The sequence below is a fragment of the Anopheles coustani genome, chromosome X (genome assembly GCF_943734705.1).
Source record: "Anopheles coustani chromosome X, idAnoCousDA_361_x.2, whole genome shotgun sequence".
NCBI classification, from domain to species: Eukaryota; Metazoa; Arthropoda; class Insecta; order Diptera; family Culicidae; genus Anopheles; species Anopheles coustani.
This window is the reverse complement of record NC_071290.1, coordinates 14,742,198-14,761,527: the sequence shown is the minus strand read 5'-3', so window position 1 is coordinate 14,761,527 and position 19,330 is coordinate 14,742,198. Positions and strand designations below refer to the sequence as shown.

The 19,330-nt window shown below is 43.5% G+C and overlaps 1 protein-coding gene across 1 annotated transcript in view; it reads right to left on the bottom strand.

Moving 5' to 3' along the window:
* Positions 1 to 3,591: 3,591 nt before the first annotated feature.
* LOC131269332 (netrin-B-like) overlaps positions 3,592 to 19,330 on the bottom strand; it is a 64,979-nt gene continuing 49,240 nt past the window's right edge. The window contains exons 2-7 of the mRNA XM_058271684.1: positions 8,606 to 8,794; positions 6,361 to 6,510; positions 5,183 to 5,278; positions 4,205 to 4,270; positions 3,862 to 4,063; positions 3,592 to 3,733 (exon numbers count right to left, since the gene is read on the bottom strand). Of these exons, the coding sequence (XP_058127667.1) occupies positions 3,592 to 3,733; positions 3,862 to 4,063; positions 4,205 to 4,270; positions 5,183 to 5,278; positions 6,361 to 6,510; positions 8,606 to 8,794 (845 nt within the window). The remainder of the gene's footprint in view (positions 3,734 to 3,861; positions 4,064 to 4,204; positions 4,271 to 5,182; positions 5,279 to 6,360; positions 6,511 to 8,605; positions 8,795 to 19,330) is intronic.

The window sequence follows — 19,330 nt, the reverse complement described above, 5'->3', positions numbered from 1 at the left end:
CTCATTTAACACGTTGACTACCATGCCACCCAAAAGTTGGTGACAGCAACAATTTGTTCTAAAAAGTTTTTGACCTATTTATTGGTAAAAAAATGTAACATAAAAACAATAGTTATATTAAAAACAAGTTCTTTGGGAAGCTAAGTCTTTGCTTGGCTTTCGTAAACCGTCGGATTAACAAATGTTATTAACAAATTTAGGTTAAAAAAGATTGTTCTAAAAACGCTTGTACTGCTAAAAACGCATGGCAGTAAATGTGTTTAATGAAATATTGCATTCGAAATTATGTAAAATGTGCGAAATATGTAAATGAATACTGAATAATGAATAATGAACTATAAGAATTTGTAATAAAACAGCGTGGCCGTTAACGAGTTAACGATAATCTGACTACGGTGCTCACAAAAGGTAAAGTTTAAACTTTTTCTTATTTTTGGATTATTTTTATTTGGTTTGAACAAATTTAGCATTTTTTTAATAAAAGATACTTTAAGGAACCAGTAAAATAAATTTGTTATTGCTATTGAATGGACTACAAGAAATTTGATATATTATTATAAGTGGTTAATATTGCCTCAACTTCCCCTAGACATCATTATTCTTACACCTTTGCGAAGCTTTTCCCAAGCAAGCACCCCCCTGGAAAGTGTAAGGGAAGAAAGAGTGAATCGGGAAAAATGTGCGTCGGTGTACGTGTTTGACATTTAGGCTCCAGCCAGCGTTGTTCCTTGATTTCTCTTTAAGGAAAGAACGAAAGGACGAACCCTTCCATGGCAATACCCACGCCGAGATGTCGTTGACCCTTTGATTTCTTTCGGATATTTTTTGTCTCCCTCTCTCTCTCTCTCAGAAACACACTCAGCCAGACACATGCTCTGTAGGCGAGTAAAAGTAAAACACAACACCTTGTTGGATATTGTTATTGGTTAGGAAAACTTTATATTTATATACATAAAAGATTCTCATCACAATCTTTATGCGCAATTGATTTTTTTCTCACGTTTTTGGCTGTGCACGTGCGCGGAGGTGGGTGGTGGGTGGGGGTGGATGGGCCACCACCACCACCACAACTGCCGTCGCGTCGTACACACTGCGTTCGAGCATTCATTAGCTGAGGATCAGCTTCTCGAAGACACGCGATGTTAAAATACGATCCTATTTGCTACTTTTACCATTGCTGCACGCGTTCGCTCTGGCTACTCTTTCTTGGGTTAGTATCGCACGGTTAAATATCCTCGTATGTGTATGTGTATGCACTGTGCATCCTAGCTCCTCCGCTTTCGTTCACCCCTTTTTCCACCCCATCTTTTCCCATCGACTTGCGGAAAAGAACATGATATTAAGCACGATAATATGTGTGTTATGTACGTATTTGTTGTATGATTTCCTTTTTGCGCCCTTGAATTGCTTTCGCAACCTCGAAAGTAAACGTGTTTTGTTAACGTGTTATGTTTTTCACTGTTTCACTACGGCTAAAACCACGGAATAGGTATGTTTTCCATTTCGCTCCCCCCGATGACGGGTTTTCCCGGCTACGGGTTGCAGAATTATGAACGGGGGTTTGTTTTCGAAGGTTTGGAGAATTTCAACACACGGAGAAATCACGGACAAACACACGACCCGGGAGGTGTAGCACCTTCGTTTTTTCTTCTTTATCTTCCACCCGTCAGCTTCCTCCTGAAGTTTACCCTAAACGTTGAGCGGTTTAATACACAGTTTGCTTCGTTCGTTTCAATATGTTTAGTATTGGCGGTTTTGTTGCTGTTTGTTTGCTTTTTTTTAAATATTACTTCTTGTGCTTCTGTTTGTTTTCGATTCTTTGATAGTGTTTAGTTTCCTTCTTTAATAAGTTTAGTATTATACATGGACCCTTACAAGTCGAGTCAATAATCCACGTGTACCGTGACTGCATCTGTGCGGGTGGGCTTGCATATCCATGTGTGCATTTGTGTACATATGTTTGTGTGATTTTATTAAATAGAAAACTCAAGTTGTTTTTTAATGAGCCAAGAAAAAGCGAAATGCTTATTGGACGAGAGTCGGAAAAATATTTACAAAAACAAGAAGCACAACATCTTGTGGCTGTAAGCACGCACGGACAGATGTAAGTGACCGAAGCATCGAAAGTAAGAATTCAAAGAAAATAAATAAGGCTAGAAAAAGGAAAAAGAATAATGAGAAAAGTGCAAAGTTCAAATCGACCGAACGTAAAAGGGAAAAGTATAATCATTCAAAAAACGCAAATCCCATCAGACGCAAACAAACCGATAGCACACGTACAACTGTACACACATGCACATGGACACATTGCTGCACTTCTGGCGTTTTCGCGACCGACTGCATTCAGGATTGCATTACTCCTTCCTTTCGTTTTTTTTTCTTTCGCGAAAGTAAATATATATATTTTAACATATGTGTATACAGATAATGATAAAAATACAAAAAAAAAAAAACTCCGGAAATGTTCAAGCGCACGTGCGCGCGGGTGCACAAAGCCCCTGTGGACCCCGGGGTTTTTTTTCCTTCCTATATCCTGCTTTTTCTGCGTTTGATCCTTTTTCTTTTCTTCAATAGCTGCTACGAGAAAAAGGGTCATTTTCAGCCCTGTTTTCCTACCTGCCGCCGACTTACGGCTTGTCACGACTGCAAGTTTCTCTATTACGATTACAATTATATCTTCTTGGCGTTACAAGACGACAACTACGACCTTATACAATGGCACCGAAATGAAAAAAAGAATAATAAAACAAACAAAACTTGTTGCATTGGGTTTCATTTGAAGGAAAGCGAGTACATCATTGCCAATTGTGCCCACGAAGTTGCATAAGAATGTTGAAAAGGCGTTTGGTGAGGTTAGAAAAAAGAAACCAAGAAAAAAAGAAAACTAAAACAAACCTTTCCAGTACTCTATACAGCTTTAATAGAAAATAATAAACTATGTTATGGATCAAAACAAATGTTTGCGAAGAAACGGAGCCGTGGTCAGGCAGAGAGTTTGCAACAAAAAAGACGGACGAGAAACAAAGTACATATGTAATGCTTAATATCCTACTTTAAAATGGCGGCAAGATAAGGAGAAACACATTAAAAAATTATAAAAACAGACACTGACAGATTGCGGGGTTCTCTGGGATATACGATTCTACGCTGGAAAATACTATTGACGGTTTGCGGTGTGCAGAGAGGAAGACGCTCCCCCACCTGCCCAATAACACACCTTCTCCACCACAGGACCCCTTCCGCCCCTTTCCGTACCACCTCACACGCTTCCATTCCTGAAACCAATCACGAAATCGAGCGTTTGTGCAGGACCGTTTCTGTTTACGGTGTTTACTCGCTCGATATGATTCTGTTATTGGAGTTTTGTAAAATGTCCCTTTTTTGTTTTAATTTTCCCTTGGTTCACGTTTCGTGTGTATCTTCGTTTGCTTCTCTTTCGCTTTTTGGAACGTCGAATGAGAAGATTTTAAAGAAAACCATGTGACGTGAACACGCTTACGGTTCAATTAAAAGGGTTCCTCTGTTGCCTCTGCTGAGGCCGTGTGACTCTGGGGCGGGAGGTTGGTAAGTGTGTTGGCGTGCGTGGGATGCTCAGTAGCAGGACCCGGCCTGCTGCTGATACCGACGCAGGCGCCGATTCCAGTCGTCCTTCCACTCGATGATGATCGTCTTCGGGCCGAGCAGCAGATTTTCGGGATTGTTCTTTGCGTCCATGCCGAGTATCAGGTAGGATCTGTTTCCACAGTGAAGAAGAAAGGAGAAAACAGCACGGAGAAATGCGAAAAGGAAAACATTGGTTGACTTTTTCTAAACAGGCTTTTTCCCGGCGCGGGAGTGGCCAGATCTCAACGCCGCACTTACTTGTTGATCTTGATGTTCGGACACCGGCAGTCGAGATTCTTCGACGGCACCAGCAGACCGATGCTGGACTTGCGCTGGCTGGCGGACAGGAGCGGCCCGTTCGACTTGAACACTGACTGCACCTGCAGGTTGAAGCGAACCTCGTCACGCGGACCGTGCTTGCCGCCGGAAGTCGTTCGTCCGGTTACCTTCGCCATGATCGCTGGTTGAGAATGGAAAGATATACATTTAGCAAATCGATGGTTTTCCTCCCCAATACGCCTTTAATGATTTTTAACAAATCCTTGAATATGTTGCTGGATACTTAGAAATTACAACACCATTTATCTCATGCTCAACTCACCATAATCACGTTTGCAGAACTTGTTCAAATTCAGCCGCTTCGTGTCGAACTTACATTTGCCGCAATCTGCAAGTACAGAGGTTCAAATGAAAAATAAAAAGCTAACTCATCTTTGCTTATTCACGAAGGATAGGCGGTGTGTCGTAAACCCAAACGAGTGCAACACAATGGTTTTGTTTTCATGTATTTTATACGTAAGCTCACATGCACTTATTTTGATGCGCGGTTTCCACACTTATAGAGTTTTTTTTATCACAAAACATATAGTCTCGTTGTGTTTGCGATATTTGCTTAGTATATATTTAACTTTTCCCCATCGAATAGGCAAAATAAAACAAGTAAGCCATTGAGTTACAGCCTGCAGCTGCTATGGTACATGGATCATTCTCTATAAAAAGAAAAATTTCAAAAAAAATCTAAGAAGAAGATGATTCTATGATAAGCAATGAAAGAAGAATTTTTATTGCTAAATCAAAATATGTTCGAAATAAATGTACATACACAAATCAAACAGAGGTAGTAAGGAAAATAATGCCACCAGCTTGTGCCATTATAACACTAACATTAAATATATTATTTTCATATTTAAATAGTGCTGTTTTCTATTACTGTTTCGCGTTGTTTTTGTTACTTTTTAAATGCACAAAATATGGTTCATGTAAATTCCAATTCGCTTTTGCTTTTATTCTAACTTGGGTTTCGAAATACCAAAAGCGAAAGGAGGCAATATATGTACTAAGCATCGTTCACTCTGCTCTGAACATTTTTGTACCACTTTCTGCTTTATTATTATGTTTTGTTTATCACTTTGTATCTGTTTAGTCTGAGTGTATCATTAAGTCTGAAAAATATTGTACTCGAAACCTTTTAGTTGTCATTTTTTGTAACTTATATTCACTTAAATAGAGAATCAAATTGTTAATTCATGTAAAAAACCAAATCGTTCCGCCAAGCAAGGAAAGGAAGGACTATACTCACTTTCTTTGGTGCTTTCGCTCGCATCGGGATCGTACTGGTACGACTCTGGAGCGGTGTTCTGCGCTTGGTGGTTGATGTTTATGACACGTGGAATTTCTGGAAGCGAAACGGAAAAAACACATAAACGAAGAGGGCGGTGTGTTAGTTTGCCTGCCAGAGAAAAAAAGGCATCGCGCGAACATAAATCAGCCGACTAGCGTATGCTGCGCGATAACGATAAGGGGAAGGTTGCACACTCTCGCACACAAACACACAGCCACACATAAACACAGGAATAGATGAATTCAAATGTGGAACCACATGAGGCAGCATAATGGAAGGAAAAAGGAATTGGATCGACGACGATCTACTACTGTGAGTTACTGCAAGGTAACGATCCTGGGGCAAGATAAGTCTCCGCGTGCAGTTTGGTGTGCCGAAGAGTGTGTATATGTGTGTGTATTTATCTTGAAAATGGACGACGACGATGTGGGATTGTGAACGGCTCCGGGAGGGAGGAACACAAAATCCGCACGATGTTGAACATAAATCAGATCAAAGATCTGCACCGAAGATTAGTGGCGCGCTGCCTTGCCTCCCTTCCTTGTCGTGTCTCCCACGAACGCTAGTGTCAACTGCAAACGCAAAGCAGTGAGAGAAAAGAAAATCCACGCCACAGTGCGATATTTCGACATCGAAACACGGCACGTCGATGTAGGTGCGATTGGTTTTCGACTCTGTGGTTTGAAGTTTTGACCGCGAGCTTTTCTAGATTGTCCACCCAGGAGGTTGGCCCCTTAGTGTAGCGTGCAGGGGATGGGAGGACACACTTCCAAGTGGTGGCCAGTTTATGAACGCTAGCGCGCGTGCACTGAGACCAAGAAGCTCTTCTTCTTCCACATCGTCGACCTCGAAATGGATTGCGATTGTGTCGGGAATGAGGAACGGGGGAGAGAGGGGGAAGCTTTCTTACCGGTATCAGGGGCCGCAGCCGAGGGGAAGAGGTTGAACTGTCCTCAAATGAAACAAAATACCATCCAATACTGGAGCGAAACCCACGTGGGACAAAGCGAACGGTCGGTAGAAATCGACCTCATTTTCATTTGCTTTGCGAGCAGATGTTACTCTACAGCGACATTGGTCGGTTGGGAGGGGAGCGGGTGGCAGGGTTGGGGTATATATGTTGACAGTCTACTTACTTATGCACGGTGCAATATGCGAGCGGCTCTGCTGGTAGCCCCGGGCGCATCGATTGCAGTTCAGCCCGGTGACGCCTTCCTTGCAGGTGCACTGGCCCGTCGTGTGGTTGCAGCTTTTGCCGGACGATCCGATCGGATGGCAGTCGCAGGCTAGAGGTCGGCATATGGGGCAGTAGAAGAGTCGAGGGGAAACAAAATCGTAGAAAAATAGCACTGGTTAAAGCAAAATAGTTTTTGACAAACGTAATTAAATTGGCGCGATTCGCGGATTCATTTCGTCTACAGTCCGCCATATTGAATTTGTCTATGCAGTCGTCGATTAGAGTCAAAAGATTCGGATGTTCTTCAAATTTCAAATTAGACAGTTTAACGAACATTCATAACTCGATGGTATCAGATCAATTTAGTTTATGAGACATTGATACTTCGAGGTATGAAAGAAGAACTTAGGATAAATCTGTACAGTTGCTTCTTCCAAATTTCTGTTACTCGACTAAATAAAAATCAAAACGGTGCTATTGGTAGAATAAACCCTTGCTACACTAATTCTAGAAATATCAGCAATTGTTCATAAGGTTTAATTATGAATACTCCGATTAGTTTCAAATTCTGAATCATGAAACCGAACTTGGAAGAAACTAGTTCCATTCAGAACTTTAAGCCCCAACTGGTTGGGCTACTCCTAACTCGGTTATACCTTTTGTGCTCCCGATGGTCAATTACTAACTCACTGGTTCCTGTCTTTACGGTTAAGGACTCTATGTTGTCCTCCAAGTATTTAAGAAGTTTGTACCTACACTCGCATAATTGCCTTTAGAGAAATGTGTGGCATAGTCTAGGTTACTTGGATGCATCAATTTAAGTACTGCTAAACATTTGAGTTCTATTTATTCTGTGTTGCTGTATCTAGCTGTCTAAGTGGGAGCTCATCCTTAGTCACACATTGGAGTTAAATGCCAACGACAAAGTTATTGGATGAACTGAGAAAAGGCAAAACAAAACGCTCGACAGGTGACATTCATAGAGTACGCTAGTGAAGTGTTGCAGGGACACGGCAAGATGTAATGGACTACAATCTGAATCTAGCAGAAGTCGTGTTATCTCCGCAACAATCGATCGATTGGCAGAGAAACGAGTTTCAAGGTGGTGGTGCAGTAACTCCGGAAGCAATCCCTCAAGCCGGGCCAGCATAAATCTTGTCGCTGTGTGTCGGCATAAATAAATCCTGCCCCGTAGCTGCTGTTGTAGCAACGACACGGTGTACGGGAAACGCTAGCTGTAGCTGCTGCAAATGTCTTTATTATTTACTTTAATTAAAACAAAACCATTCATTCATCACGCACCGGGAGGTTCGGTTACAGCCAGGCAGCACCCGAGCGTACCCCGAGCTGCTGCTGTTGCCGCAGTGTCTGGCCGGGGTGTCTGAGACTCGCCAACCCAGGGAGGGGATTGCCGCGAAACGAGAGGCGAAATCGTAACAGTTGTAAAATATAAAGCCATCATTAGTGTCGAACAAAGAAAAGTGCGATGTCGGGAGGTGGACGACCTGCTCTCGGCGTGGAGGGATCAGGTGCGCTTGGGGCTGCAGATCTGAGAAGGCGGGTGCCAGAGCAAGTGACAGCGCGACACCGCTAGTAAGCACGAGGGTGAGTGGGCGATGTACAGCGCTACTCTGTCTCTCTAGACTGGTCGGCTCCAGTTCCCTGCCCGAAGGCGGCCTCGTGCATCTGGGAATATGGGGCGTCTCGGAGGCCGGTGGGTTGGTTCCGCGTGCGTATCAAGTTTCGGACAAGCTCGAGAGACATGCCCAGATGCCGTGGGTTTCGCATGCCGCTTCGGTGGAACCCAGGCCAAGGCGAGCAGTAGTACCAGCCAATCTCAATATCCCTTATCGCTCGCAGTACCTACTACTCGGCGTGGGCAGTAGGCGTTCGACAGGCGGTTAGCGATTCATGGCCCGTCCCCGCACTTCAGCTCCGTCACGTTGAAACGATACGAAATCGAAAGACGCACATAATGCTCACTGATTCAATTAATTACCAATAAATTGTGGCTTTTCCACGAGCGGAGTCTAAAAGCGGCCTTGAACAGCTCAAGAGGCGAACAAAATGAGCTCGCGAGGACTCATAAAACGCTGTCGCTCTCAAGGGAAGGCTATTTCGTGGGGATTTCTTAACGCTCACCCGGACGGCTGCTTACCAGGGTACCTGAAGGATGGGTGAACTTTACAAACAATGCTACTCACGCTTGCAGGTCTTCTTGTGCGTGATCGGCTTGGTCGGGTCCTTGTAGTATCCTTCGCGGCAGTAGTGACAGTGGCGTCCGGTCGTATCATGCCGACAGTCGATGCACACACCGCCCGAAACGCGCCCGGACATCTTGTACAGGTCGAGGTTGAACCGGCACTTCCTGGCGTGTCCATTGCACTGGCAGGCTGAAAAACAGAGAGAATGAGCAGGGGAGGGTTAAGTTGGAGGGTTTACGTTTAGTATTCGATCGAATCGGGAGCCTTTTCGCCTGCCGTGAGGCATTAAAGGAACATTCAATTGAACGGGACGCTCCAAAATGAGCTGCAAATCGGGAACGGTTGTCCGAAGGAGAAGCGTCAAGTCGCTACTTCACGGCTTTTCGGGATGAGTGTAGGTGGAGGGGAATGGCAAAACAAAGTGCAGGGGGATGTAATTGATAATGCATTGCTCCCCGAGGAGTCGAACCGATGCTAGCGGCACCGGAGAATGTCCCTCCCTCCGGCTGCGCCTATCAGCGGAAGCCGGACCTTTTAAGGCGATTTTGTCGAAGGACGGGCTGTTACGTGCAAACCGCAGCGCGTCGGAGTGTGTCCACAGGCCCAAGGAGAGCCTTTTGGAGGAAGCAATGGTGGACAAAAAGAAAGACATCAGCAATTTGTCGCTGCTGGAGAAGGGGTTTACCCGAAGAGCCTCCGTCTATAACGTCCTCGCTGCGGTGTGAGAGTCTCGGTCCTGCTCGAAACCCGGACGAATATGGAAACCTACCTAACGTCGTGAGGCCATGTCGGCGTGATACAGGCGACGTGACGATGGCTTGGCCCTCCCCGATTGGAGCTGCTAGTGCGCCAGAGCTTCCGAAGAAACCGTCCGCAACGTTCCCAAAGTAGATGGAATTCCTGATACTCCTAACCGCTCCCGTTTGCTTCCAACCAGGTTCCAGAATACTCGACTCTCCGTTTGGATTTGCCCTCCGGAACGCACACACGTTTGCCCAAGTGTTGTGTTAACATTCACCGTGGACGGGAGGACGAATCCAAAGTTTTTCGGAGGCTTCTCCTCCCGATTTTCCAGATTCCCCAAATTCCCTTTTCCAAGGCTGCCGAGGTATGCGACGACCTCTTTTTTTTGTTTTGTTTTTGGTTTGTCGTTGCTGGTGTGTGATTGTTTTGTTTACCTTTTCACCTTCGCCTCGAAAGAATGGCACAATCGAAACCCAACGGTGTATTCCGCTGCCTTCTCGGTTCCACTCTTCTTCCACCGCTTCCTACTTATCAACTTCGTATCGAATCTCACGCTTGTGCGTACCGTGCGTAAGAGACGTCTTCTGGAATGTCCGTCCGGCGGGGCAGCAGCGAGCAAAAACACGGGAAGGATCAGGGCATTCAATTGGACCGGTTTCGGTCGCCGTGTGTCGTCCGTGCGCCATAAAAAGCCGCCATCGGCGAGATCGGCCTTGCCCAAAAAAGGCACTCAAATTAATATCAATAAATACTTGCCAACATTGTGCGCGCCGCCGTGCGCTGCATGCACCGCGGGACCTTCCGAATGCTGCCACACCGGGGGTTGGGGTTGGGAGGCCGCGGGAATTGGGTTTCCCGAACCGCGGTGAGTGACGTATTGGCGTTGATCGATCGATCCATCCGATCCGATCCGTCGATACGCGGAGTTCGAGCGATTACACCGTCCGAGAGGGGCCGCCCGTGGTGACGCGATGGTCTTTTCACCGGGTTCGCCGCAATTCGTCTTCGGCACGTCACTTCAGGAACTTGTTTGTTTTTTTTGTCTGTGTGTGTCTCTGTTTTCGGTTGTTTCTTAATCGGACCTTGAGCAGGCGAGGGAACCCCATCGGTAGCCTTTGATATGTGTGACGCTGTGATGTTGCGTTTGCAAACCACTCCGGTGCTTTCAGCTAGGGTTGTTTCTAATGAATCTTTTAGCGAGATTCAATCATATGAATCTTTCGACCAAGATTTATATTTGAACCTTTCAAGAATCGATTCCTAAAAATGGTTAGATATCTTTAATGAATCTTAACAATTCCAGCATCGATCATGAATTTTGGAGCGTCATGAGTCGGTTACTTAAGGACTCATGCTCGAGATTCACGTTGGATAATTCTTCTGACGGATCAATAAACAGAAGCAAACTGAAGCTGGGAATCAGTTGTTTAACGATTCTTGACTCTCCAAATCGATGCAATGAGTCATGCAGATTCATGAATTCACGTATGAGGATTAAGGATTAAGTAATTATAAAGCATGTGAAAGTAAGCCAAATGAATTTATATCAATGAATTCTTCGGACAGATCAATAGACAAAAAATCAATAGCTCGCAGTGTAAGGTGCGAAGAATAGCACCAAACCAAGATCTATGGAGAGAGTCCTAAAGATTCATGAATTCTAAGTCCTCCTAAATCCCAATTCTAAGTAGTCCTAAGATTTACAACTAAGCCAAATGAATTTAAAAGAATGAATTCATCTGACAGATCGATACAAAAAAAAATTCAACTGCGAGGAATAGCATCAAACTCCAAATCTGTTCTTCAAGAACTCATGAACCTCAAAATCGATGCAGAGAGTCCTAAAGGTTCACAAATTCTGAGTTCTCCTAAATCCTAATTCTAAGTTCTCGTAATTTGAAGTAGTCCTAAAGATTCATAAGCAACTAAGCCAAATGAATTTATAAGAATAAATTCTTCTGACAGATCAATAAACAGAAGTAAACTGAAGGTCAATGTGTAAGGTTTCCGCGCATCAAACTCGGAATATATTCCTCAAGGTTTCATTAATCTAATAATAGATTAATGAGTTCATGGAAAAGGATTAAGGAATTGGCCAAACTCTGTATCTGTTCTTTGAGAACTCATTAAACTTAAAATCGATGCAGAATCAGAAATCTGAATCTAAATGACTCAACTTCTAGCTTTTGTGCGATTACCTTCGACCTCGTATAGTTCCTCAACCTCCAGCAAAGACTCCGAAGAGGTAAGAAACACAAATCACGCACGGCCCTTTGGCACTCAATTCCCTAATGGAAATATTTAAAAACCGGATGGGACGGATCGGACGCCCGATTTTAAAGGCGGCGAGCGGAAGAAACAATCAATCAGCTTTCATCAGCACCGACCCTCAGAGCCATTTATGATCTATTTATTTTTGCACTTCCATGTGAATTCCGCATCCCTTGCGGCGTGTGCTTTCAATCAACACACGCCCGAGCGGTCGAAATGGGTCCCGTCTTCCAAACCGGGAGGTCGGCGGTCTGTGTGAGAAAGTGTCTGTTTGTTTTGGTTGATTTGAACCGTCGTCGACCTTTCGCTACCTGACGACGCGTATCGGGGATGGGCAATCCGTCATTGGCAACTTTACGATGCTATAAAATTAGTACAATTTACAACCGCCAGCAACAACCCCAATCCATCAAAAAATCTCTTCTTCCCACAGGTGTACGCTCGTCTTTCCGCTTCGGAAAAGGCGCTCCGGGGTGGAGATGGTGGGGTAAACTTCCGCCACCATCGCCGTCGGTTCCATTAACCTCGTACACCAATCTCGGGCAGCTTAATTAAGGGAATGAAAGGGCCCCCCTGAGGTCATCCTAGTTGGAATTGGAATGGAAGGTTTTCCGCACGACGCACTAATCTTATCAAACCACCTTTTAGGTGGCGCAATCGAATGAATCACCCCTTCGGGACGGAAATCGTAGATCAACTCTGACGGCGGTGGGTGTTTGAAAAACGACATTCAAATCAAATATAACACGGTTATTGATCGGTGTTCCTCAAGGGTATGTAATTTCACGCAACACAACATACGGGTTCCGATTGATTCCGACGGTTTTGTCATTCGAACATCCCCCTGGCGATCTCGGGCGCGCTAGGAACGCTAAAGACTGCGATTTGGGAATGTTTGCTAGCTCCTTCTCCTCCTCCACCTCCACAGGTGGCGGTGTAATAGTGTGTCAAATCGTACTAATTATTGCACACAAAGCTTCGCCGAAGAACCTCCCGCTGTGTGTTGTCGAGGGCGCAAGGGTTCCACCGCGCACACGTGAAGGGGATGGACAGGGGGGTTTCGGTCTCGCTGTCCCCGATGCCCAATTGTGGCACCAAATGCCAAATCTGGCCAGCTACGGCGTGTGTGTGTGTGTGTGTGTGTCCCAATCGGCCAACGAAAGCCAAATATGGCACGAAAAAGCTGAGGCTTTGGTGAAGGCAGAAGGTCTGAAGAGGGAGGTGACTTTGTGGCAATGCATCAACTCCGCGTGCAATGCGCTGCAGCGGCACACACCGCGGGGGTTACCTGGACGTGTGCTGTGTCCTGTTGTCTGTCACCACCGACCCCATCTTCAAACACATCGCCTTCTCGTCAACACTAACTGTGACGATGCATCGATGCTGAAGCGAAGATCCCCGGAAAAGGAGTCTGCCGCGGTGCATCACGATTTCGCAAGCCAGAGGAGCAGGACAGCGAGAGGAGACATATTGTCCCGATTTGGAGTTCTGCTTCCCGAAAAGGAAAACAACTCTCGGAGCGGTTCGGAGCTGCGTTTTCCCGATCTCCCCTCAACGTGTGAACGCTTTTCCTCTAGCGCGTGCAGCGTGATTGCTTCTGGATGATAACACGGCTGTGTAAGAGGGCACGTCTGTGTATGATTTGCACTCCAAACTCAACCCATCGATTGAGAGGCTTCAACCGAAATGAAGTACAATAAAACAATTAATTAGATTTTGAAAAGCAACGCCTTCGTTGGGAAGTTAGCATTATGAAAGAAGAGTCAGAGTAGAGTTTGAGTTGGTCCCTCGGAAGATTAAGCTATGGTTCTTCAGTTCCTTTCAAACTAAATTCTTATAGCAGGGATCTCTTTAGATATTTTGGACTTCCTCACTCACTCAGATTTTACCTCACTCATATAACCTCCAGAAGTGAGGTGAGGCAGAGTGATACATGTCCATCAGCAATTCCTTAGGTCAATTATCAAAGAATGCTCACGTTTATCAAAGATAATTTTCACATGCCCCTTTTCTAAACGACAAACTTTATTTTAATGTATCGAAAGTATGATTCGACATATTCCGCGAGAAGAGGACAGTTAAAAAGTGTAAAAACTTTAAGTGAAAGTGTAAAAAAAAGTGAATAATAATAATTGTTTTGTTTTTCAAATAAAAAGATAATGTAAAAAGTAACAATCAAAAGGTAAAATAAACTCGGTTTTAACCAGGCGTTGTAGGATCTCAGTATGAATGCTGTTTAGTAACATATAATCAGTGGTAAAAAGAACTAAACATGAATAATTGTGTTGTTTTTGAAATAAAAAGATAATGTAAAAAGTAACAATCAAAAGGGAAAATAAATTTAAGTATTGCAAGGCTACAAAGTACAAAGCAAGACATTTTTTTATATCTCAAGGCTTATTTTATGCTCCTTTTTATCCACAAATTAGAAAATTAGATATTTAAAGGACGGATAAAATATGTACTAATTTTAATTGTTTTGTTATTACTTTCACTTTAGTTCCACGTGAGTGTTAACTAATGAAATTCATGCAAAGAGCGATTCATAGCGAGTGTCAAGTGTGATTACACAGATTTCTTAAGAAGTGGATAGGTTTCAGAGATTAGTTTAGAAGCTAGTTATTAAGATAATAATAATGGTTACGTAATTAAAAATGACTAGCTCCACTCAAATAAATATATGTATTGCAAAACAAGATGATTTATTCATTCCTTGGTTTTAAACGCTCTAATTTTCAATCCTTTTGTCCACAAATTACAAGGTTATGTGGTCGTAATCGTTTTAAGTGCAACAAAACATGTTTTTATTGTGGTTTTTCTTTTTACTTTTTACTTTACTTTTTTGTGATATCAGTTCAGAATGGTTTACAGCTTATGAAATTGATGCAAAGCATACTTCATGTCGAAACCGAAATCTGAACCAAATCCTGAGATTCGTATGGCTCGTGTGGTGACGTATGGTTTAAAAGCTACCGTTAAAGGCCCACCAAAAACGTTAACTCCCAAAAACTCCCGGAGATCTGCTTGCATCAGTCCAAAACCAGTTTACGAGCCCCAGCGCGATGGTGGCTGTAAACCCTGATCGGGTCGGTTTGGCGCCTGCAATCCATCATAGACGTGTTGCAGATGTTTGAAACAAGCGATGTAGGAAATGGTTTACGAGGTATCGCTTCACAAGGCTGTAATCCCTATGCCACATTTTTTCCATTCGAATACGATACCTTCGCAAGGTTGGGTCTCATGTACGACGCAACCCTGTTTCGTTTTGTTCCCCAAAACGTGTGAAACTTTGCCAATAAAAGTCATCGCATCGGAAATCGACATGCTGTCTGTTGGAAGCTGAAGAGACAACCATTTTAAATCGAAATAACATGTCGCCAAATCAAATACCAAATCGACCATTCGGATGGAAGCGTTCGGGGCGTCCTACTTTTCCCGGGGACCTGGGGGAGTGCCGGTTGATTATATTAGAAACGTTCGATTTCGGCGTCCAAAGATGAGGAGTGGACCGCTTGCGCGCTTGGTCCGCGGCTGGCCTCAATCAACAGTTGACGATAATCGAGTTTCTGAGGAGTGACAGAATGGCACGAGAAGAAAAAACACGCCCCAGAAGCGTCGCGGGAAGCGTTATAATGGGAAAAACTTGACTTAATTTCTTCCTTAATGAAGCACACTTCCAGCCCCCGGCCTTAACTGTTATTATCTTCAGTGTGTCGAACGTTACGCTTACTGCTAAGGCTCTCCTCTTTGTAGAACTCGCCACTTTGTTTTACAAACGGTTTTCGAAACTGCGATCCCGAACGAATGATATCCACCGGCTAACAGCGCTTCAGACACGTGTGTCTCGATATGGCAGACATGTTTACAATACGGCCTGACGCCGAGACGCAGCTGATAAGGAGCGCGTCGTGCGGGCGGTGTGTCGAAATCCGGATCCAAAACGGCTGTCCGAACCGGACCATGAGTCCACGGCGGTCATCATAAATTGGTATCAGATTCCGGCAAATGCTTGGCCAAGTGACAGAATGACAAGGTGAACATAGAAACGGCAAGGTGGACCGTCGAGAGACAGAGGGTAGTCAGCAAACAGTTAGTGTCGTTAGTGAGGAAGCTTGGATGCTGCCCGGCACTATGGGCCAAGTACCGCGCGATGTTGGAACAAAACGGGTAGAAAAACAATAATATCCTTTAGAAAAATCAATTGCGGTTAAATATTGTTTCCATAAAGCTTTTCAAAAAGTGGTGATGTACTACTTCAATATAACTAGTATATAGTATAACTTCAATAAAATATTGCAATTAACACCTAATAACCAGAATACTAACTCTAAATGACTATGGTCACGTTTTTATCACATCATAATGTGAGATAAATTAAAAACAGAATTGATTAACTGAAAAGAAGCTCGTCGTAGGGTAGTATAAGATACTAGACAAATATTCTTGTGGTTAATCCACTAGATCCAATGCTCCAAATTGCGTAAAAACATCAAACGTGAGCATCCAGTGTTGTGTAGTGGAAAGCGCCACGCACACACATGTATGAGTTTACCCAAATAATCACCTTTGCTGGAAAGTCTACTGTCAGAAGTGTTTAAACAAATTATATTATATCGATATATGCTCACATTTAAGTGTTAATGGTTGATGGTTAAACTCCACTGTTTTGGTTGTGTTTTACAAATTAATTGAGGAGTGATATATTTTAAAAACAATTTAGAAGAGATATGTTTTAAACATAATTTTCATGATAAATGGCTTATTTACAGACAAATGTCAAATAAAAACTAATAAATGTTCCCATAATGATAAAAATTATTCGAGGTGCAGTGGTTTCTAAAAATTTAATTACCAATATTCAAGTACATTTGAAATTGACTATTTTCCTTTCATTTAATGTGTTTTGTGGTATATTGCAACTCTTTACCAAATTTTGAACGACAGTTTAATACTAATGTTTTATCCCTTCCTTTTTCCCTTAGTGGCGCTGTGCGGTATCGGAACCCGGTTGGACCAAATCCAAATTTCTCGAACAGGTTTGTGTTTTGGAATGTTTTTTCTTTTTTGTTTTTTTAATTCGTTTCTCCTTTTCCCTTCTTGCGCTGGGTGGCGTTGATTTAAATTATGTAAACAGCATAAAATAAATAACGCACCATATCGGTGACGCTTCTCGCCGTCCCGGGGCCTCGGTGCTGCGATCTTGCGAACTCCGATTAAGCTTCTTCGTTCTGTTTGTTTGTTTCTCTCTCGCTTTTCTTCTGAGTTTTCCTGTCGTCCTCGAGAGCACGGTGCTTTCGATTCGTGGCCATTTATCTTCGTTCGAACACTGGTCGATTGGTTTTTGTTTGTATTTTGTTGTTGTTTTGCCCAATGTTTTCGTTACTTATGAGCGTGTTGCTTTGGGAAGAGTTAGCTCTACGCGTTGACATTATTTTGTGACGTTCGTTTGTTCTCCGTCCTCAAATGAAACCATTTTAATTTCCACCCGAAACGACCATCACAAATTAGCGAAATGGATAGCAATCTAAGGTGGTGTGGTAGAAAAAGGGGCACGAAACGTCAAAGAAAACGGAGCTCGGTTTGGTTAGGAACCTCTTAGAGACCAGAGTGACATACTGCCGACTCGATTATGGGGGAGCTCGCGTGGACCGTTTCGAGTGGGACGCACGTCCGCTGTCCGAACTATGATAAATGCAACTCAGGAATTGACCGGACACTCTCCCCCCCTCCTCCCCAGCCGGAACTCGTTCTCGCCGCGGGTTCTAGCAGCCTAATGGCGTTCGACGGCGGATCGTGATCAGATAATTACCAGCAAATCCCGCACGGAGCGGATCACCGGATGGACAGGAGGATTGATGAATCCGTTCCGTTCCGACTCGAGAGCGCGAGGGTGCGACACGTTCGGCTAAGTCCTCAACTACTGGCCCACCCTAACGGTTCGCCCTCTGAACATTCAGATCGATTTCGTTGTTCGAACGACGAGAGCGCCTTTACCCCTTCGCTTGCCTTTTCCCAGAAAATCTCTCGACACACACACGCAAGCACACCACCCACGCAGGGGTGGTCATTCAATTCCCGCGCCAAGGAGGATTGTGCTGGCCGGCTTCCAACACGAAACCCTTTTTCCCACCCCGCAGCAATTCTCTTCCGCCATTCGCGTTCGTTTTTCTGCCTGATTTTTCGTTCTTCACACTGTGTCGAATAATTAACAGGACAAAATTAGTCCCTTCGTCGCAGGCAGCTGTACCCTAATGTCACTTATTAGTGACATTCTGTTACCAACTCCTACCACCCCCCTACCCCGTGCTCACAGCTCAGGTGTGCCAGCGTTCGACGTACGATCGGACACCGAAGGTGTTTGCGAAGCCGGAGCTTTTCGAGGTCCGCCGTTGTGAGCGTTATGGTTACGGATATCATCATTAGTATTAATGACACGCCAATTAAAATCATTCGCACCTCGCACGACGCCGCCTGTGCACGCCGCACCGAGGCCGAAACGTGCATTCCGTATTATTATTGTACCTCTCATATGGCGATTCACCCGGCATTTTCTCTCCCTCTTTTTTTTTTTTTGTTTTTGCCTTTTGGTAAATCTCTTCCCAGGGTAAGGAATGCAATCTACAATGAAATTGTTGCGGAAAGTGAGGCAATACGGACTCACCCGTAGCAGAAAGACTCAATATAGAGAAATACTAATTATTTATATTAATGCATGCCAAAGATATATAAGATTTTCAATAGTTCAATCCATTGATGCCATTCGTGTTGATAACTACTATATAAAACAATAATATATAAGTATTTTTTAAAAAAAAAACCTACGGTCTGTTTATTGAAACAAAAATATTCGAAACTACTATCACCGTCTTCTGTGAACGTCACAGTTTGACGTTACGATTATTTTTGGGTTGAGGATTAAAGGTGTGAACAAATTTGTTATCAAAATAATCGTGCAATTCATGGCTTGAAAAAAGAGCAATGTTGTAAGTCATCCAAAAAACTAAGAAATGAATAATGTTTCCCAGAAAAAACACCACAGCGCGTAGTATTATTTTGACTAGAGTTAGGTAAATCAGATTCGGATTCATTAACTAAAACTACTCTTTGCATTGTTTTCGAGATGCATAAATCTTTGAATGTGAGATTCATGACTCTTAAAAGGTTGGAATGATAGAGTTATATAGTCCAAAGAGTATGGATGAATGAAGAATGGTAAGGATCGACTCATTTTGTTTTATTTATAATGAATCCTTGCTCATCCAAGAATGAAAGATTGACTAGGATTGATAAAGATCAATTGTTGTTTCAATCTATTGATGGTTTAACCAGTCTTCAAAGATTCATTTCATATTAATGAATTTCGACAAATGATTCACCAGACACAATTCTAGTTTTGATTTCGCATTTTGAGAACCTTATATTCGTTTTGACAACTAATGCGTATTGCTCATACCATTTTAAAGATCGTTTGGACAGCCTGTATTGATTTCGGTCGCCAACTCTCTTTTTGTTGTAGCTATATATTGTACTTATTCGTTTATCTCCATCAAAATTATGATGAAGCGTTTCGCTCCATCTGTACTGCGTTTGTATGCGTTTACACCCTTCAGTATTAATTTTTCTTCGGCAATCCCGGAATGAGATGTGAATGCAGTAGTGATGGGCCACCCGTCGCTCGGTAGAGGTCGACCTGACGACAATTCAATTATT